The sequence below is a fragment of the Pseudorasbora parva genome, chromosome 6 (assembly GCF_024679245.1).
Source record: "Pseudorasbora parva isolate DD20220531a chromosome 6, ASM2467924v1, whole genome shotgun sequence".
In the NCBI taxonomy this organism is placed as follows: domain Eukaryota; kingdom Metazoa; phylum Chordata; class Actinopteri; order Cypriniformes; family Gobionidae; genus Pseudorasbora; species Pseudorasbora parva.
Genome location: NC_090177.1, coordinates 10,713,595 through 10,736,136, shown reverse-complemented (window position 1 = coordinate 10,736,136; position 22,542 = coordinate 10,713,595). Strand labels below are relative to the sequence as shown.

Here is a 22,542-nt window from a genome sequence, read left to right as displayed (position 1 = left end):
AGCTGCCATTTTCTGGTCAAAAACGGGAATTCATTCAGCACATGACTCTCATTGCATTATGGGTGTTCTCTATCTGTTGACAGTACATCAGGTGTACACTCGTTTTTGCAGTGCATTGTGCAATTGAATGAGTTCACTCAATATCATCCACCATGGGGGCGGCAGTGGCTCAGTGGTTCATGTAGATTGTCTACAAACCGAAAGGTTGGTGGTTCGATCCCCGGTTCCACCTGACCAAGTGTCGAAGTGTCCATGAGCAAGACACCTAACCCCAGCTGCTCCCGACGAGCTGGATGGCGCCTTGCATGGCTGACATCGCCGTCGGTGTATGAATGGGTGAATGCGAGGCAAAACGTCTCAGGTTACGTATGTAACCATGGTTCCCTGAGAGGGAACGAGACGCTGCGTCGAAACGCTAGGGGACGCCTCTGCGTGCCATGTCATGAAGCACTTGTGTAATCAGTCCAATAGCGGGACGATACGTCACGGGCGGGTGACGTCATCGACCAGGAAGCTATAAAGCATGCCCGGACCAAACAGTCACTAGCTTCTGGAAAAGTCGAACAAATCGATCACAGGCATGCCGGGAGTATGGCATCTCGACGCAGCGTCTCGTTCCCTCTCAGGGAACCATGGTTACATACGTAACCTGAGACGTTCCCTATCTCGAGGGAACTTCGAGCTGCGTCGAAACGCTAGGGGACCTCAATACCCACGCCGCCAGAGTCCCAAATGTCTGTATGTGTGAATCAACCCAGAAACACCCGGGACCCCGGTGTAGAGGCTACATCTAGATTGTAAAACCTCACAAATGTATGCGGAGAGGACCACCCAGCCGCATCACATACCTCTGACAATGAAACTCCCGAAATAAGAGCCATAGAGGCAGCCATACTCCTAGTGGAGTGGGCGCGGACCCTCATTGGTGAAGGATGCCCGGCCGACTCATAAGCGAGCGAAATAGCCTCGACTATCCACTTGCTAAGCATCTGCTTTGAACCCGGTTTTCCCTTGCTCGGGGACCCAAAAACACACAAACAACTGTTCTGAGTTTCGCCACAGGGCAGCCCTGTGGACATATGCATCTAGGGCCCTGACCGGACATAGCAGATTTAGCTTCTCTTGGTCTTGACTAGTGAACGGAGGCGGACAGAAAGCCTGCAGCATTAGTGGTCCCGGCACATTAGTCGGGACCTTGGGAGCATATCCTTCCCTCGGGAAGAGAAATGCTTTTACCATTCCTGGTGCAAACTCCAGACAAGAGGGTGCCACTGCCTAAGTAGGCACCCTCGAGCGTGCCGCAGGTCTGCGCCTCAAAGTACCACGAAGGAAACGCATGACCCAAGGGTGTTTCCCCAATGATGCATTATCTAATGGAATATGATAAGCAGATATCGCCGACACATATACTTTCAGTGTTGACGGAGATAACCCTGCGGAGAATTTTTCTTGTAGGAACTCAAGAACTGAACCGAACGGGCAGTTAACAGGGTCCAAAGCCTGGTGCGTACACCAGGTGACAAAAACTCTCCATTTGAGTGCGTAAAGTCTCCTTGTGGATGGTGCTCTGGAGTGCAACATGGTCTCTATCACCTCAGTAGATAGACCCGTGTTTATGAACTGGGCCCCCTCAGGGGCCAAGCCCACCGTTTCCACAGTTCCGGGCGCGGGTGCAGTACTGACCCCCCCGGCCTGCGAAAGAAGATCTCTCCTGACTGGGATTTTCCAGGGAGGACCTTCTAGGAGAGACATAATGTCGGCGAGCCATACTTGGCCCGGCCAGAGCGGGGCTACCAATAAAAGCTGAACCCCGTCCCGGCGGACGCTCTCCAGCACTCCTGGGAGCAATGCCAGAGGGGGGAAGGCGTACAGACGCAGCCTCGGCCACGTCTGTACCATTGCGTCCAGCCCCAGCAGGGCTGGATGCGTGAGGGAGAAATATGCTGGACAGTGTGTCGTCTCTCGAGACGCAAACAGATCCACCTGGGCTCGCCCAAAGCGGATCCACAGCTCCTCCACCACCTCGGGTGGAGTCTCCATTCTCCCGGCATCACTCCCTGCCTCGACAGGGAGTCTGCCGCTACATACAGGACCCCCGGGATGTACATCGCCCTGAGCGAGAGCATCTTGCCGTGGGCCCATGTTAGCATATGACGCGTCAGCTTCCACACCCGACGCAATCTCAACCCCCCCTGGTGATTTATATACGAGACCACCGAAGTGTTGTCTGACCGAACTAACACATGGCGGCCCCGCAGGTCTGAGAGGAAGTGTTTGATTTTATATGATTGAAACACAGCCATCAGCTCCAGCTGGTTTATGTGCCAGGAGAGCTGACGGCCGCTCAGACCTTGGGCCGAGCGGCCACTCATGACCGCTCCCCAGCCAGTTAGGGAGGCATCCGTCGTTAGCGTTACGCGACGACAAGGAGCCCCCAGAACTGGACCTTGGGACAGGAACCAAGGATCTTTTCACTTCACTAAGGCACGTAGGCAGCGCCGCGTGACCTTGATCAAGCGAAAAAGGGTTTCCCCTCAGGGAGAACCCCTTGGTCCTGAGCCACCACTGTAAGGGTCTCATGTACCGCAGGCCAAAAGGTACCCCGTTGGACGCTGCTGTCATCAGCCCTAACACTCTCTGAAAGTGTTTCACAGTGAGTGACTGACCTAGCTTTATCTGGTTCACGGTATCCAGGATCGTTTTTATCCTGGGAGGGGATAGCCGAGCCAACATTATTTTCGTGTCCCAGACTACCGCCAGAAAAGTAGTACTCTGCAGCTTATAGGTGCCAGCACACATTTCTTTCCGTTCAACCTTAGCCCCAACACTCACATATGGGCGAGAACAGCATCTCAATGCTGAACGCCCACTGTTTCGACTATGCTAACATCAGCCAATCGTCGATATAGTTGAGCACGCGAATGCCCTGGAGTCGCACCTGAGCCAGAGCTGCATTCACACACTTGGTGAAAGTGTGGGGTGATTAAGCTAGGCCGAATGGCAGCACTCAATACTGGTAAGCTTCGCCCCCAAAAGCAAACCTGAAGACCTGTCTGTGCTGCGGAAGGATGGAGATGTGGAAGTATAAATTTTTTAGGTCTATTGTGACACACCAGTCCTCGGACCTGACGTGACACACGATCTGTTTTATCGTGAGCATTTTGTTTAGCTGATGCAGATCTAAAAATAGGCCTTAACCCTCCATCCTTCTTTGGAACTATGAAGTACCGGCTGTAAAAGCCCGACTCTCTGCAGAGGGGAGGGACCCGTGTATAGCCTCTTTTCGCAGAAGAGTCTGTACCTCTCGTTCCATGACCAGAGGCTGCTCGGGGGTTACTACCGTAGGAGTAACCCTGCTGAACACGGGTGGGTGTGACCCGAACCCTTTTTATAATGTGAGCAGGACCCATTCTGAGATATTCGGCAGAAGTTTCCACGCTGCCAGAAAGTCTACTAAGGGAACCAGCCTCTCGAGGCTGGTCTCTGGATTTTCCTGGGTGGTCAGCCCGGTGTCCTGTAACGGATAACCGGCAGGTAGCAACCGAACTGACCGCCCCGGGGCCCTCACGAGAGGGCGCGAACATCCCCAAGCCGCTACGTTTCCGGGCGGACAAGGAGATATATGTTCGCCGGGGACCGCCGCGCCCTGAAGCACCAACGGTGGCAGGGTTGGCAGACCGGCCCCCCCCGATGGCACCGGGAAAGAGCGGGCGCCTCGGCGAGCCGCACTCTCCCGGAGGGGACTGCCATCGGAAGTCCTGCGCCTCTGACGTCAGGACACTTAGCCGAGGCCTTCCTAGCAGTAAGGACGGCCCTCAGATCCGCCCTACCACGGGAAGGTCCCGGCTGAGCGCGTCGCCCGGATCCCCGATCTCTCTGCGGGGGAGGCCCCGAGCGGCCACGCTCTCTCTTTGTTTTGCTCGGTGTAGGTTTGAGAAAGGATGTACTCGGCTGAGGCTGCCCCGCCCGACAGCCCCAGAGGGACATTTTGATTTATTTATTTATTTATTATATATATATATTTTTATATTTCACATCTTAATATCAATATCCCCCAGCAGGTCTGCTTGTTTTATGCTTGCAGGGCAACCGCCGTATACAAACCGGCGGCCGCCTGATCTGCTGCCGAATATGCCCTACCCCCAAAGCCGACTTTTTTTTTTTTTTTTTTTTTTTACCGGCTTGTTGTGGGCAGCTGTGGGGCTGTGTGACGATGTGGACTCGGGGGAGAGATAGCTCGCAAGCGTCTCTTCCCCGCGAGACATCGTCGCCCTTTCTGAATGATAGATGCAGACCCATAATCTACGCGATGCCTCGGCAAACACGCGATCTGAGCCACTAAACTCAACCCCGTAATCTACACGCTGCCTCGGCAAGCGCGAGATCCGCGATCGAGTCATAGAATCTATATTGTAGACCCGTGATCTACACGCTGCCTCGGCAAACGCGAGATCCGAGCCACTAGATTCAGCCCCTCGTAATCTCAAACATACTGTCTGCTCGCCATTATATTGTTCTTTCTCTTTCTTATTTTATTTATATATTTATTTATTTTTTTGGCGAACTTCTTGACACTCGGCCGGCCAGTCTAAACTTAACCTGGACACAGCGCGAGTTACACCAATAGCACCTCTTTTTATGAGTGTGTGTGTGTCGTTTTCTTTTGGCAGATCATCATCAGCGCTAACAACATCCAGTTCCTCGGAGCTGGAGTGCTGCTGCGCTTGTGCCTCAGCGCGAGCGGAAGAAAACCGCAGAGCGTGCTTCCAGCTCGCTAACTGAGGCATGAGATCCAGCGGGTAAAGGCAGAGATAGGGGATCACCCGTCTCTAACCCCGCCACTAGATCCAACTGCGATCCCCAGGACGCGAGCCTTCGCTGCGCCTCGGCAACAGCGGGACCCGAGCCCTGAGGACCGCGAGCCAAAGCACTCTCCTCGAAGAGTGCCCGGCGTGATCTTAATATGCGCATTGGGAGTCTCTCGCAATGCTCGCAGCCGACCCCCTCGAGAGCTGACTGGGCATGCTCGAGCCCCAAACACATCACACATTAGGACGTGTGTATCCCCACAGGGAGGAACACAACACCTATACTGACTTGCCATATTTCTTTCTTTCTTTCTTTCTTTCTTTTTTGAACACACACACAATAAATGGACATACAATTCACACAGAGCGCTTGTGAAGACACAGAAGCTAGTGACTGTTTGGTCCGGGCATGCTTTATAGCTTCCTGGTCGATGACGTCACCCGCCCGTGACGTATCGTCCCGCTATTGGACTGATTACACAAGTGCTTCATGACATGGCACGCAGAGGCGTCCCCTAGCGTTTCGACGCAGCTCGAAGTTCCCTCGAGATAGGGAAATGTAAAGCGCTTTGGATAAAAACGCTATATAAATGCAGTCCATTTACCATGGTTTCGGACACCACTAAAAATGGCTGTCCCCTCAAATAATGCCCAATTTAAGATTATGAGGGCAATTTCAGACACATCCCAACACTCTCATTTCAGCCAGCAATAAAAACACAAATGTGATGTTTATCTAAAGTATTTTTTGCTGATTAGCATGGCTAAATTGGATCATCGAAGTTCAGCAGCAAAGACATTAGTTAATAAAGTGAGATTAAATACATAAAGTATATGTAACGTATGCTCAGTTTATGTGATTCTGGTCCAGGCGTTCCTGGCCGGATTTAGAGCCTGTAAGTTGACTTCAAACCACGACTCACGACTTTGTAACGATCCATGCAAAGTCACGCCAAACTGCCTGGTAGGGATATATAGTTAAGCGATATATCGCGATATGAAAATGTGACGATATGTATCGTTGATGGAAACGATATGATTTGCGGAATGCTCTGTTTTTGCCTTATTTGGAAGGGTCATGAATATTAATGCAGAGTTCTGCTCTGATTGGCTGTTTCACACACTGCTGCTCAATGAAAGCTAAAACATCTATACCATCCATCATGGCAATTATTTTACAATGATAGCTTCTCAACTTTGAATCACGAACTGAACTGGGTAGCGTGTATATGTTGTTTACAGTAACGTTACAGTTTGACAGTAGAGTACTGATTTAAAAGTCGATTTATTTAGCCAAACAAAGTAATGTAGAAGCAAAATAGTCAGTGTCATGTTTACTACTCACACGCTACAAAATAATCATACTTCAGTTCTCAAAAATGTATATTTATTTAACAAATTGACTCGAAGCCTTGTCAACTGACTATCGTTTCAACTTAGATGGTGAAGAAGGTGACGTTAGCTATAGGATCGACTGAGCGATCTGTACTAAACGGAAGTAGTAAACGTAGTTAGCTTCTGAGTTATGTGTTAATGATGAAATATAGGCTAATTTAGATTTAAATCTGTCAAAAATAATCGACATACGTATCTACTGTTGTATCTTATGACAACACTGCAGGAAATAATATTAACCTTTGTCAGTTGACAAACTGTTATGTGCTACTTGGAGTTTCTAATTGTTACTTTAGCATCTTGCGTTAGATCTAGACAGGGGAAATTATCGTAATGTTGTCTTACTAAGAAACTTTCAATTTAATCCGAAATGGGTTCGACAGTCAAGAAGGGGATAAAATCACTACTTACTGTTTACAGGAATATAATTGGAATTGCCCCTTTCTTTAGTTTTAGACACTGAGTGAATCCTGCTATATTGCCACAGGTTAGAAAAACCCTCTGTGGTGAAATGGGCCGAGCAAACGAACAACTTTGAATTAAATTGTTGCGCTATCCGATTGTAAATAAACTTCAACCATGACTGTTGACATTGATTATCTGTGGGAAGGCTATCAAAAGTCCTCACGTCCCCTGCACAGCCTGAAACATGACATTTGTGTCCATGATCTGCCGTTTTCGCTATCCTCACATGACGCTTGTTTACCGGCAGAACTCCCGATGGTTCGGCTGCGCAGTTCCGCCTGACAATGAACATGGGCTGACATGCAAATGTTGCGGCCGTACATATTAAGGATCCCAGCGATTGTGTCACATGGTGCGTTATGTTGAAAATAGCCTTTTTTCCGTGGTGTTTTTCACAAACAAGATTTACGTATGAAGCAGGAGGCAATGGTGTTTGAGACTCACAGTATGTGATGTCCATGTACTGAACTCTTGTTATTTCACTATGACAAGGTTAATTCAATTTTTCATTCTTGGGCATTCTTTAACCAAGGCTCAACTTGCTGTAGTAGGCTTAGGTATATCTATAATACACCACAAATTTATACATGTACCACAAAGTAAACTCTCATCTTGCACTCACAACTTCCAAACACAAACAAAGATATTCTTTATGAATCCTGGGGGATTTCTGTCACTCCATTATTCCACTCAATCTTAAAAGATCCACCAAAAAGTCATAAAGGCATCACTTTAGATCAATTGAATGTGCACTTGCTTAAAAAATTGTATTCATTTATTTTACAAAAAAAAAAAAGTGTGTATATATATACATATAAACTTTTGAGTGTATCTGCCAACAGTATATTTAAATTGAGAGACTTGATCATAATATTTAATTCAATGTCAGAATACAATCACCCCTAATAAGCACACATATACAATGTGTAATTTCTTGAATAGCCTCGCTTTCATAAATAATAATATAACTAAATCATTTTCATCTTTCCATGATACTAATGCTTTGAGCTGTCAGAAATATAATGTGTTTAAACAAGCGTTTTACATAAATAATTTGTGTTAGCCTTCTTTAAAATGTCTTCAACCAAATATAATACACAGGTTTCATAGAAATTAGAATTTGGTGATGATTTCATAAATTTCTTAACATATTTTGTTTTTCTACCTTTTATCCATTCCTTCAGCTTCATTCGAGTGTGGACAGGGGTGATGGCCGAACGAAATACATTTTAAAAGGTGAAGGGGCCGGCTCGGTGTTCGTGATTGACAGCAGGACGGGGAATATCCACGTCACCAAGCCCCTAGACCGTGAGGAGAAGGACCAGTACCGCCTTATCGCCACAGCAACAGACCGACAGACCGGCCGAGCCCTGGAGCCATCCTCCCAGTTCATCATCCGCGTGCAAGACATCAACGATAACTCGCCTGTGTTCCAGGGCAGCCCGTACAGCGCCACCGTGCCCGAGATGGCCAACATCGGTACTGCGCTTGGCTGCACGCACGCAAATGCCCTCTGACTGCTGTCACTGGGAGAGCTGCGTTTGGAAGAAAAGATGGAGGGTCACATGCTTATTGAACCTTGACTTTGTCAGAAATATCTCTTATTTTGTCTCTCTCTTTCCCTAGGCACATCGGTTATTCAAGTGACAGCCACAGATGCTGATGACCCAACCTACGGGAGCAGTGCCAAACTGGTGTATTCAGTGATTCAAGGCCAGCAGTATTTCACTGTGGACCCGCAGTCAGGTGTGTGTTCTGTTATATTCTGTAAAATGCAATGTTTCCTATTTTTATGTAAAGGGCAATAGACTATTGGGCTTTGGTCCAAAAACATCATTAAACACATGCACTAAATGCAATTTATCGCAGAAAGATGTTTACATGACACAAGCAATCCCTCTTCTCTCCCGTTTACATGCTATTATCATTATTCTGATTATGCTAAGTGTGTTTATTTTTAACGGCACTAAATGTAACCGGGCCTACTCGACCCTCTCCGAGCGGGTTCAAACCGGGATCAAAGGACAGTAGAAGGAAAACTTCAGAATAATGTCACGGATTGCCTTAATGAAGTTGTGCGCATCCTTGTACGTCCGGGCACATGCACACTTTGGTCAGAGCGGTAATCTTGCCAAAGATTTTTTTTGGTTTTTGCTACCTTTGTACTTTGACTTGTATTCTTTTTGTGAAGGAAAAATGCATAGAGAAGAGAAGGAAAGCTCTGGGACATAAACTAATTCGTCATCTTTAACGGACAGCTCTGTTGCTTAGTTGCGCGCATCCTGTCACCGTTTAAACTGCCCTGTCAATCATAATGTCACAGTTAAAATCCTCCACATTCAATTTAATGTGCAGTAGCACGTTGATCTGCCAGTCGTGGGTCTTTCATGCAGAGACTCTCCTTATGTGTTCGCAATCTGAATATAATGATGCATTTAAAAGTTAATGGCGCAAACGTATCTTTTATAAAAGTTCACAATGCTGTTACAGATTAAAAATAATGTGGATAACACTGAATAAATATATTTTCGTCAGTTTAGATACTGATAATGAATCACTCAAACCCCTTTATCTAAACCCGCCATGTTTGTAGTTTAAAAAAATGTTTAATACATTTTTGTAGTTCTAATCGAATGCTTGTCCAACATGCAATGGGTTGAGGGCAATATTAGCCGTTATAGTGTGCATTGATCTGCACTTAAAAAGTAGAAGAAGAAAAAAAAAGTAAAAAGTAGACCATCCGGGTTTCTTTTTAATACTCATTTAAACATATGATTTGGGACGCACTAATTCTAATTTTGAATACTATTTAGGATGAATATATGCAAATTGAGAGGCAGCACAAGTTTTGCGTGGCATCTAACTTTTTCTGCAGCAGTTTATTTCTGCTACAAAAGAAGCAATATCGCTATCTACCATAGTACCATTGAAGGTACTATATTTTGTGCGTTTTGCCCTTACTAAACCAAACTTTTCTACATGCTACTTAAAGGGTTAGTTCACCCAAAAATGAAATTTCTTTCAATAATGTCTCACCCTAATGTTGTTCCACACCCGTAAGACCTCCGTTCCTCTTCGGAACACAGTTTAAGATATTTTAGATTTAGAGAGCGTATGCAAGTGTATGCACACTATACTGTCCATGTCCAGAAAGGGAATAAAAACATCATCAGAGTAGTCCATATGTGACATCAGTTAGTTCATTAGAATCTCTTGAAGCATCGACAATACATTTTGGTCCAAAAATAACAAAAACTACGACTTTATTCTCTTCCTTGTTTGTGTTTAATCACATGACATTGGCGATCCGAATCATGAATCAATATGCTGATTCACAACCGTTTGAATCTTTATTTGAGGATTAAAAACAAACAAGGAAGAGAAGACAATGCTGAATAAAGTCGTAGTTTTTGTTATTTTTGGACCAAAATGTATTGTCGATGCTTCAAGAGATTCTAATGAACTAACTGATGTCTCATATGGACTACTCTGATGATGTTTTTATTCCCTTTCTGGACATGGACAGTATAGTGTGCATACACTTGCATACGTTCTCGGACTAAATCTAAAATATCTTAAACTGTGTTCTGAAGCTGAACGGAGGTCTTACGGGTGAGGAGCGACATTAGCGTGAGTCATTAACGACATAAATTTCATTTTTGGGTGAACTAACCCTTTAAAGCGAATGCGAGTGCATTAGCAGGTAGTTGTGAATCATGTTTTTTTTTCATATGTGAGATGAGGACGTGGCTACAGCAGGTGATGAGAGAGAAACCAGCATGTCCAGTGCCAGTAGGCCTTGACTATTTAATTCTTCATAACAATATTTTATTTATCTCTTACATTACCTTTTTGAATTATTTTGGTTTACTTTATGAACTTTACTTTATGAACACTCAAGCTTAGCTTGGACTTGAGAGTTTGTAGACGCTTAAGTGGATGTGTCGACCTTGATTTATTGCAGTATTCAAGTGTTTAGTTTTATTCTCTTCTCACAAATCACCTGTTTCTTATATTCACTGGCAAATATTTTAGACATTGAGAACTAGTGCATCTGTGAGCCTACATTCAGTACAAGTAAAATACTTATAGGGTTAGTTCACCCAAAAAGGAAATTTCTTTCATTAATGACTGACCCTAATGTCGTTCCACACCCGTAAGACAACCGTTCATCTTCAGAACACAGTGTAAGATATTTTAGATTTAGTCCGGGGCCTTTCTGTCCTTTGAATGTAAGTGTATGCCCACTTGCTGTCCACGTCCAAAAGGTAATGAAAACATCATCAAAGTAGTCCATATGTGACATCAGTTGGTTAGTTAGACTCTTTTGAAGCGTCGACAATACATTTTGGTCCAACAATAACAAAAAATTCGACTTTATTCAGCATTGTCTTCTCTTCCGTGTTCCTTCATCAAACGGTCATGATTCATGATTCGGATCGCGTGTCAAACTGGCAAACTGCTGAAATCACGTAACATTGGCGATATGAATCACAAATCAATCTGCTGAAGAGAAGGCATGTTTTCGTTACAAAATGTTTTGTTAATTAGATTATTGTATATGCTTTTTATATATTTTTAAACACAATTATTATAGAATGATATATATATATATATTAGGGGTGTAACGATACGCGTATTCGTATTGAACCGTTCAGTACGAGGCTTTCGGTTCGGTACGCGGTACGCATTATGTACCGAACGGTTCTCGGACTAATTAATTAGATTTGGAAAAATAAAAAAGTGTGTTGAAATATAATAACATGCATTCAACAATAACCAAAACGACACAACAGGCAATGCCCCTGACACCGCCGAAGTGAAAAAAAAAAAAAAAAACACCAAATATGTTTTAGGCTGCTCAGTCAGGTGTTCGCTTACTCAGTAGGCTACGCGCTGAATGCTCGTGGCAAAATGGCTATTGCGTTTGATTTTGAACGTTTGAAAGTGTGAACTTTGGATTCTTTGTAAGCTATGATGGTGTTGGCAAGAGTGATGGATAAAAAAACAACGGTATGTCGCATTTGCTACATGATGGTACAGCAGCGGGAATAATTAATGCCATGTCAACTCATTTACGCCGACAACAAGACGATTAAAAGGAGAAACAGCCACAAACTATCCCCGCAGCATTAAGACAGACATTTCCAACTTATTCAAATGGCAAAAGACATCACCGCGGGGAGTGGCCCATTTATAGCCGCGGGTATGAGACCTTACGCCCATTTTCACACAAACTCGGTCTGCAGTGCGTAGTCTATGCGGTGCGTATTTTTTCCGTACCATGTTAACGGCTGCGGACTGCAAACGCAGCATATTTGAAAGCACAACAGGGTGTGCGGCTCCTGCACCGCATACGCAGCACAAAACGCACCGCATACGCACTGCAGACGGAGTTTTAAGAACATGCTTAAAGTAATTGAGCCCTGTTACAATGTTCCTTCACGAGCCCATTTCAGCCAGTAATTCCTGCTTTGTCCCAAAAAACAAAAGCACAAACAGAGAACCAATTGGCCAAAGCAACAGCGGTTGCTCTGACAACAGGCTGGATGTCAAGGGCTAAACAAAGCTACCTGACTGTAACGGCACATTACATTATGAATGGGAGCTGAACAGCCACGTTCTTCAGACACGCCCCCTTGAGAGTCAAACAAGTGAGGATTTGAGGGATGAAAGAAGCAGTAGTGTGTGAAAAAAGTGTGCAGAGAGCTAATGTAAAGAGCTAATGTCTTATTCCTGTAACTACATAGAAGATGGGTAAAGTATAACTCCGTCATTGTTCAATGTAAAAAAAAAAAAAAATCCATACTTTGTTAGCTTTATTAAAAAAATAATTAAAAAAGGTAATTTATCTGCCAATTTTTTCTTTATGCTGTATCTAAAACATACCGAACCGTACCGAACCGAACTGTGACACCAGTGTATCGTATCGAACCGAACCGTGAATTTTGTGAACCGTTACACCCCTAATATATATATATATATATTTGATATAATTAATATATATAATTATATAATATAAAATGATATACAGTATCTCATATATATTGAAACCCATAAATTCATAAACATATTTGTCGGAGCTTATAGTAACTTTTGTTACTCCTACATCCTACAAGTCATTTCTGCAGACCCATCAGTGTTTTGGCAGCTATAACTTCATCTCGGTCAAAAAAATGTATGTACAGTAAACATTTTCAGAGGAAACGCAGCACTGGTACTTAAGAAGAAGTGACTGTTCCATCTACTGTAAGATTTTTGGTCCATCAGTCAAGCAGGCGGATCTGTATTCTGCTCCAGCTGTGTGATGGTGTAGGATGTTCAATGTGATACCTTTTAATTCACTTCAGTTTAACCTAATTATCTTACTGGCATAGAAATAGTTCAGCATTGCCAAAGTTAGAAATGCTGTGAGTGATCGGCTCCTGTCTCGGTGTTTCTCTGTAGGTATAGTGCGCACGGCGGTCCCAGATATGGACAGAGAAGCTCAGGCGCAGTACCAGGTGGTGCTCCAGGCAAGAGACATGGGCGGCCATCAAGGCGGTCTGACAGGGACCACCACTCTCACTGTGCACCTCAGTGACGTCAATGACAACCCACCGCGCTTCACTCAAAGTGAGTCACACACCCAGCTCTGCTCTGCTCCAGAACACATCAAAGACCAAGTCGAATCTAGGCTGTCTGCTGTAGTCTACTTCACTACTGTTCTGTTGTAATTTAATCTGCTGTACTTGTATTACTTTATTTAATTTATTGTAGTCAGCTCTTATTCTTGTGGCCTAATCTGGTCTAGTCTAGTCTGTCTAGTTTATTTAGTAAATCTATTCCATTCTGTTCTGTTTAAGATATTCTGTTTTGTTGTAATCTAATCGGCTGTACTTTATTACTCTGTTTAAAGGGTTAGATCACCCCAAACTGAAAATGAACGCATAATTTACTCCTCAATCATCCTAGGTGTATACGATTTACTTCTTTCTGCCAAATACAGTTATAGTAAAAGATATCCTGGCTCTTCCCATTGAATAGAGACTGATGTTTTAAAGGCCAAAAAAGTGCCTCCGTCAATCATAAAAGTACTCCACACGGCTCCCGAGGGTTAATAAAGGCCTTTTGAATTTAAGTGATGCGTTTGCGTAAGAAAAATATCCATATTTATAACTTCATAAACTAAAATGATTTCCATCTAAAACAAGAATTTCTAAAGAGAAAGTTTGTTGCTCAGCCCTATTTGTTTGAACTGCGAGAGGCATCTACTCTCATCTCAGCTTATGCTACTCCTACATCATGTGTCGGGTCAGAGGTCATCTACTCTCATCTCAGCTTATGCTACTCCTACATCATGTGTCGGGTCAGAGGTCATCTACTCTCATCTCAGCTTATGCTACTCCTACATCATGTGTCGGGTCAGAGGTCATCTACTCTCATCTCATCTTATGCTACTCCTACATCATGTGTCGGGTCAGAGGTCATCTACTCTCACCTGAGCTTACGCTACTCCTACATCATATGTCATGTGTCGGGTCAGAGGTCATCACCTGAGCTTACGCTACTCCTACATCCTACATCATGTGTCGGGTCAGAGGTCATCTACTCTCATCTCAGCTTATGCTACTCCTACATCCTACATCATGTGTCGGGTCAGAGGTCATCTACTCTCATCTCAGCTTACGCTACTCCTACATCATACGTCATGTGTCAGGTCAGAGGTCATCTACTCTCACCTGAGCTTACACTACTCCTACATCATACGTCATGTGTCGGGTCAGAGGTCATCTACTCTCACCTGAGCTTACACTACTCCTACATCATACGTCATGTGTCGGGTCAGAGGTCATCTACTCTCACCTGAGCTTACACTACTCCTACATCATACGTCATGTGTCAGGTCAGAGGTCATCTACACTCACCTGAGCTTACACTACTCCTACATCATATGTCATGTGTCAGGTCAGAGGTCATCTACACTCACCTGAGCTTACACTACTCCTACATCATACGTCATGTGTCGGGTCAGAGGTCATCTACTCTCACCTGAGCTTACACTACTCCTACATCATACGTCATGTGTCGGGTCAGAGGTCATCTACTCTCACCTGAGCTTACACTACTCCTACATCATACGTCATGTGTCAGGTCAGAGGTCATCTACACTCACCTGAGCTTACACTACTCCTACTTCATATGTCATGTGTCAGGTCAGAGGTCATCTACACTCACCTGAGCTTACGCTACTCCAACATCATACGTCATGTGTCGGGTCAGAGGTCATCTACTCTCACCTGAGCTTACACTACTCCTACATCATACGTCATGTGTCGGGTCAGAGGTCATCTACTCTCACCTGAGCTTACGCTCCTCCTACATCATACGTCATGTGTTGGGTCAGAGGTCATCTACTCTCACCTGAGCTTACACTACTCCTATATCATACATCATGTGTCAGGTCAGAGGTCATCTACACTCACCTGAGCTTACACTACTCATACATCATACGTCATGTGTCGGGTCAGAGGTCATCTACTCTCACCTGAGCTTACGTTACTCCTACATCATGTGCCGGGTCAGAGGTCATCTACTCTCACCTGAGCTTACGCTACTCCAACATCATACGTCATGTGTCGGGTCAGAGGTCATCTACTCTCACCTGAGCTTACACTACTCCTACATCATACGTCATGTGTCAGGTCAGAGGTCATCTACACTCACCTGAGCTTACACTACTCCTACATAATATGTCATGTGTCAGGTCATAGGTCATCTACACTCACCTGAGCTTACACTACTCCTACATCATATGTCATGTGTCGGGTCAGAGGTCATCTACACTCACCTGAGCTTACACTACTCCTACATCATATGTCATGTGTCGGGTCAGAGGTCATCTACACTCACCTGAGCTTACACTACTCCTACATCATACGTCATGTGTCGGGTCAGAGGTCATCTACTCTCACCTGAGCTTACGCTACTCCTACATCCTACATCATGTGTCGGGTCAGAGGTCATCTACTCTCACCTGAGCTTACGCTACTCCAACATCATACGTCACTTGTTGGGTCAGAGGTCATCTACTCTCATCTGAGCTTACACTACTCCTACATCAGACGTCATGTGTCGGTTCAGAGGTCATCTACTCTCACCTGAGCTTACGCTACTCCTACATCATACGTCATGTGTCGGGTCAGAGGTCATCTACTCTCACCTGAGCTTACGCTACTCCTACATCATACGTCATGTGTCGGGTCAGAGGTCATCTACTCTCATCTCAGTTTACACTACTCCTACATCATACGTCATGTGTCGGGTCAGAGGTCATCTACTCTCATCTCAGTTTACACTACTCCTACATCATACGTCATGCGTCGGGTCAGAGGTCATCTACTCTCACCTGAGCTTACACTACTCCTACATCATACGTCATGCGTCGGGTCAGAGGTCATCTACTCTCACCTGAGCTTACACTACTCCTACATCATACGTCATGTGTCGGGTCAGAGGTCATCTACTCTCACCTGAGCTTACGCTACTCCTACATCTTAATCTCTTCCGCCTGGAACCATTCTCGTGTACGGCCATTATCAGAAGTCAGTGATTATAGTTTGTAAAGTTATGAATATGGATATTTTCATACAAAACTGCAACAGCTTCACTCCAGAAGCCCTTTATTAACCCCCTGGAGCCGTATAAAGTACTTTTAGGATGGATGGATGGATGGATGGATGGATGGATGGAGTTTTTGGCATCAAAATATATTCTAGCTTCTAGGTACTATTCACTATCCTTTTATAAAGCTTGGAAGAGCCAGGATATTTTTTTAATATTACTCTGATTGTTATGGGATAATTTTCATTTTTGGTTGAACTAACCCTTATATGTATTGTTATCTGTCCTAGTGTAGTGTAGTGTAGTGTAGTGTAGTGTAGTGTAGTGTAGTGTAGTGTAGTTTACCAAACTTTGTTTTATTTTAGTTGTCTACTTTGATCTGGGCTGGTCTAGTCTAGTTTGTTGTATTCTAGTCTAGTATATCTACTCTAATCTACACCACTTTACTATTGTGTTTATATTATATTATATTCTTATAATCTAATCTGCTATACTTTTGTTACTATTTAATTGTATTGCAATCTTGTTCTGTTCTGTTCTAATAATCTGCTATTTCATTACTTTATTTATTTGTAATGTAATCTGTTCTGTTCTAGTCTAGTCTACTCATCTTTGTTTTATTCTAGTTTCATAACCAGTCTATCCATTTTAGTCAAATTTACTTTATTTTCTAGTCTCATCTATATACTCGAATCCAGTGTTTCCATTCTGTTCTATTCTACAGAATTGTATAGAATTCTATTCTATTCTATTCTATTCTATTCTATTCTATTCTATTCTATTCTATTCTATTCTATTCTATTCTATTCTATTCTATTCTATTCTATTCTATTCTATTCTGATAATCTAATCTCCTATATTTTATTACTCTGTTTAACTGTATTGTAATATGTTCTAGTCTAGTTTTGTTCACTCTATGTTCTAGTCTAGCATGTCTAATCTCTCTAGACTAGTTTATGTAATCCACTTCTATTCTAGAGCAGTCTGTCATTTTCTAGTCTCATCCAGTGTTCTCTGTTCTGTTCCAGTCTGTTTTAGTCTAAGTTTTCCCCTATGTACTCTGTTTCTGAGAATATCAACTTTTGAATGCAACATCTATTTCGCTGTGAAGATCAAAGAGTGGTGGTGTGGGCTCTTTATATCCCTGTCAGCGTGCACGCCGTCCATTAGCTGCTCTAATGACACGCAGGGCTCTGTTTGCTAACATCACAAGTGCTGTTTCCACGTCTGCAGTCAGACTAACCAGCATGAAGAGAAGAGATGTGGGCGTTCAGGTTTGTGTGTGACATGATGTAACCTTTTGAAATGGATTCATGCTGTATTTCTCTCCTGCTTTGAATCTCTCCGTCTTATTTTCCTGACTGCACTTCTGTCCACTTGTTAGCCACAGCGAGCTTATTACACACATTCTATTCATGCAGCGGATGTGGTCTTATTTCTGTAATTGATTGGCGGCACAAAGATGCGAGTGGTGGTTTGGAGACTGTGGGCGTGATGACAGAGGATGACACATGAGGGACTGACTTGTCTGCTGTATTATATTCTGTCTGATTGGGATGCGATCTCATCAGTCGTGCACTAGAGAGTCATGACGTACACAATTACTTAGTCGCATAAATTGCATCCCCAGTCAGAATTTTGCGAAATGGATTATTTCCCTAGAAATGTGTAATAATGTTAGTTGAATATTGCGGCGTATCATATTTGTTGCGCTTGAATTATAGATTGACTTGGATCAGTCTCTCTAATCACAAGCGCTCAAACCATCTGTTGTTGGTTTTTCTTACAAAAATGTGTTTATTTCATTCTGCCTTGAAAAATGTATAACAATAATTTACATAAAAATCATACTTGATGCATACTTTAAAGCCACAATATGTAGTTTTTCGGTGCTAGAGGTCAGTTATTCAGAACAAAGGCGTAGTTTGATGACTAGCTTTTATTATGCCACAGACAAACGCTTTTGCTTCATCCGTTCATACGCGTGTGGGGGATCGCAGTGCTGTTTTATCATATTAGATACATTATTTGAGTGTGTCGAAAGTAATGTTATAATGTGTTTGCTTTGCGGCTACTATGAGACACATTTGTACACACTGCAGTGAGCTAGTACGATATTAAGCATGGTAAAACATGGTACTCACAGTAAATCAAGAAAACCAGATTTAAACAATCAGACTAACTATGATGAGCTGTATAACAACAATTCGTTTTCTGTGGATGAATGATTCAAACAGGTGCTCACCTGTCTAAACACATAATATTAAAGCATCTTTGCTGTTTCCATGGTTTCTACAAAATGAAGGATATAGAGAGTAACGCAGGCATGACGTCATCGTTTCCTGGTTAAAATTGCTTATTTCACTTAATTTAAACATTCTTGGAAAAATTTGGGATATTGTAAGTACACAAGTCAACAAAATATATAACACTGTTCTAGTAGTCTCTGGATATTTTAATTTTACATATTGTGCCTTTAAGCTCTATATTAGCCCCATAGCTTTGTGACCAAAGCCAACAGTAGCTTGACAGTAAAAACAATGTTTAAAACCAAATGGAGAGATGAATTCGTCTCATCTCACCATTTGATTGTAATCTTGAATCCGCAACCACTGCATCCAATTACTATGAGAGTGCACCATCTCTCAAATTTATAGTGAATTTGCCGTCTTGAATATGAAGATATTTGCTTCTGAAGATGAAATGATAATGCATTTATGTTGTCATGTTTACAATAAAATTCACACTGACTTTATGTTATGGGAAGGAAAAAGGGTCTTTCATAGACTAACCAGCACTTATTGCTTTTTTGATTAATGAGGTGATCAAAAATTGAGGCTGGTCTAAGATTAGTTGCGGTTGTTGATTTCTGCACATTTTAAAACCATTAAATTATGCATATTAGGCAGTTTAATTCACTGCCCTTGGTCACCAAGTTTATAAAGTTTGTAATATTTATATTTTAAAAAATAAAGTTTGCTTCAATGTAGCATATCAAGTAAAAAAAATCATAGAATAAAAACTCCATTAACACCACCTTATCCTGCTCAGCTAATATTAAAATATTAATACTGTGCATGACCCACATGGTCACAGCCTAAAAGGAGTTTCAAATGGCTAATTAAAGTTGGATCATTTAAAAAAGAAAAAAAAAACATGCCAGAGCATTACATTTATATATTTTTTTCCCCTGGATTTCTAATTAAAAGCAGTACTGGACCCTCCGAGTTTTTCAGTTTTTAATGGCCCTAAGCACTGATAACAAACCACTAAAATGTCTTTTTTAACTATTCATTAAAAGCAGTCATTCGTTTGGGGTACTACATTGGTTGCATCTATGGGCCCTATTATACACCCGAGCAAGTTTTTTTTTTTGTATGCTAGTTTAAGCCTGACGCATTTTCACATCCAGCGCCATTGTTTAAATATCAAATGCACTCGCTCCATCCAGGGTCGGCGCGTGCCTATAGGCGAACTAGGCAGCCGCTTAGGGCGGCAGCTCAGCCAGGGCGGCAAGAGAGAGAGAAGGCGAGAGAGCGTAAGTGAGAGAGAGAATTTAAAAAAAAAATATTTGTTAGTTTTACATTAGGTAGGTTACAATTATCGCACTTATATCAACAACATTTTTTCCCACTTCATTAGTATAAATTTAGATTAACTTTAAATTTAGAATAAAAATTCCCGCCCGGCCGCGCCCCCACCTCACTTAGAGCAGCATCGATTAGTATATGCGTGCAAAATACGCTCGACTGTGCCATCCGTTCCGTGAAAGATCGCTTTTCGCTGCTTTCGAGACCATGGGCGCGTATTTGGATTTTTATATGACATCGCATCTCTCAAAGAAAAGGAGAATAGCCTACAAAAGTTCTTCAGGATTGCTTAAGACTGGAAAAGGCCCTGACTCATGGAGACTCATGGGATGTTGATGGGCATGAATTGTTTGAAGAGCTGACTGCTTTAGGCAGACGCCTGGTTGCTGGATCTAAACCACTGGATGCGCTTAAATTCATCTGTGAAAAAGGGATGGAATCAATTTTTCCGAGCTCGATCTCACGAAAATGCATATAAATAGTCCGAGTTTGCAATCTCGTGGAATGTATACGCCAAAATGAGTTTTGGCGTGCATATGGTAACTTATATGGTGTAACGCAGTTCGTAGATGGGAAGGAAGGAGGCGGGAACCGGCGAACGTTCACTATTTATTAATTCAAAATAAATAAACAAAACGAAAGTAAAACCGCGGGCAGCCCCTCACGGACGACTGCCCACAAACACATAAACAAAACATAACATAAAATCCAGGCCTGGTCCTCTCTCGTCTTCCGCAGCCCTTGTTCCTCCTTTTAGGCTCCCGTCATATGGCCGCGAGACGAGACCGGTGTGCCACGCAGCTGGCACTTGTCAACACTAATCACCGGCCCGCTCTCGCGGTCCCTCGCCCCGCTGCCTGTCACACCACATATGGTTTCTTATATGGTACTCATATGGTAACTTATATAACCTGCATATGGTTTTTCGCTTGCATATGATACGCACTTTATGGCGTATTATACATACGAACCCCCCACCCCACCACCCTAAACCTACCCAAGGGCGTGTCATATGCACGCCATAAAGTGCGTATCATATGCACGCAAAAAAGATTTTACACTCATACTATTTATACGCATGACCATGAGATTGTGTTGATTTTTCCAAATGTTTCAATAGCATTGAGAGTGCTTCTCACTCTCCCCGTCACTGTGAGCTCTGGAGAACGCATGCAGTTTCTCAAAGCTTAAACTGATTAAAAATGATCTCCGAAGTACAATGACACAAGACAGACTCAATGGACTAGCAACAATTGCAATTGAGCACGAACTTGCTGAAAAAGTTAAACTCGAGGATGCAATCAAAGCGTTTGCCGCTGCGAAAGCCCGACACGCACGCTTCTGAAATGTAGGCTATTATGTGAATGTGTGTTTGTGTGTATCAGTCAAGAAAAATTCGAAACCTCCAATGAGCTAAAAAGTTGTGTGCATAATTATGTTTAGTTTTATTATGTACACTGTCTATTATAAAACAGAAATCATATGCAGCTGTAGCACTGTGGACTTTTTTCACATTGCAGAATGAAAAATAAAATCTGAAAACATGCTTGCACGTTTTTAATTTAGTGTAATTTTATAGATAAAGAAAATATACATTTGTATACATGCATCTTAAGGATACCTAATTGTGAGTGTGAGGTGGGGGCGGCACGATCTTGCTCTGCCTAGAGCAGCATTTGAGCTTGCGCTGGCCCTGGCTCCTTCTGTTCACACATGGGCTGGTCTGGAAACCAAAACCAGTTCAACTGTTCAGACACACTGTTGGTGTGTTGCTATTTTGAGAAACTAAAAATGGCTGCGGCATTGACCAACACAAACCTGGCCAATAATGGTCAAAAAAAGTCAATAATGCAGTTTTTTTGTGTTATCTAAAGGGTGTGTTAATTATATGCGCCTATAGGCGGGTGAAAAACATGTTTAAATATGAAACATAAAGGATTCCTCTCTGGAGAAGCATTTCATCTTTCTGTTTGCAAATTCCACCATGTAAATAGCGAATCCACCATGGTGCACGCATAACTGGCTTTTAAAGGGAATGGGAGATGAGACTCTGTTTGGTTTATTGCACGATACGCCCAAAACACACCCATGACTCATTAAGAGACCAGAGACAACCCTTTAAGACCAATGCGCCTGGCGGGCTGACCTTTTTTTTCCGCTGTTCAACTAGCAAAAGTGGATTCAGAGACGCCCTAAGTGCAACATGTGCTTCAGACAATGAGCTTAGATTGTTACAATATATATTATTTTATGAATTTATTAAATTTATTACCTATATTTTTGATTTCACCTAAAAGAACTCTGATTCGGCAATCAGAGTGCTGCCGCTCTGTGTATTTGATTAACTATAAAGATCTGTGCATGATTCATTTGTTCGGGGAATCAGAATACCATGATCTATGGTATGCGTTTGATTCACACAAAAAAGAACCAGCTCATATGAGCCATTTGTTCACTAATCGGACTAAACTGGTCACATTGTGCAGCCCGCCAGATGAAAAGTTATGCTGCGGCTCAAACTCTTTTAATTGCATCACATTCATAAATGTGCTTTGGAGATGGCTATTTAGCTCCAATTAACTGAATTAGTATTTTATTAAGCTATCTTAATTGATTTGTTTTATTATTACATCATAGCATGTAAAATAACATATTTAATGAATTCATGTAATCATCTGACA

The 22,542-nt window shown here is 42.8% G+C and overlaps 1 protein-coding gene across 5 annotated transcripts in view; it reads left to right on the top strand.

Annotated features, from left to right (window-relative positions):
• Positions 1-22,542, top strand: part of LOC137078360 (cadherin-6) — a 140,431-nt gene that overhangs the window by 79,068 nt on the left and 38,821 nt on the right. For all 5 annotated transcript variants that reach the window (XM_067445572.1, XM_067445569.1, XM_067445573.1 and 2 more), the window contains exons 3-5: positions 7,853-8,147; positions 8,295-8,414; positions 13,116-13,283. In XM_067445572.1, coding sequence (XP_067301673.1) covers positions 7,853-8,147; positions 8,295-8,414; positions 13,116-13,283 — 583 coding nt within the window. The remainder of the gene's footprint in view (positions 1-7,852; positions 8,148-8,294; positions 8,415-13,115; positions 13,284-22,542) is intronic.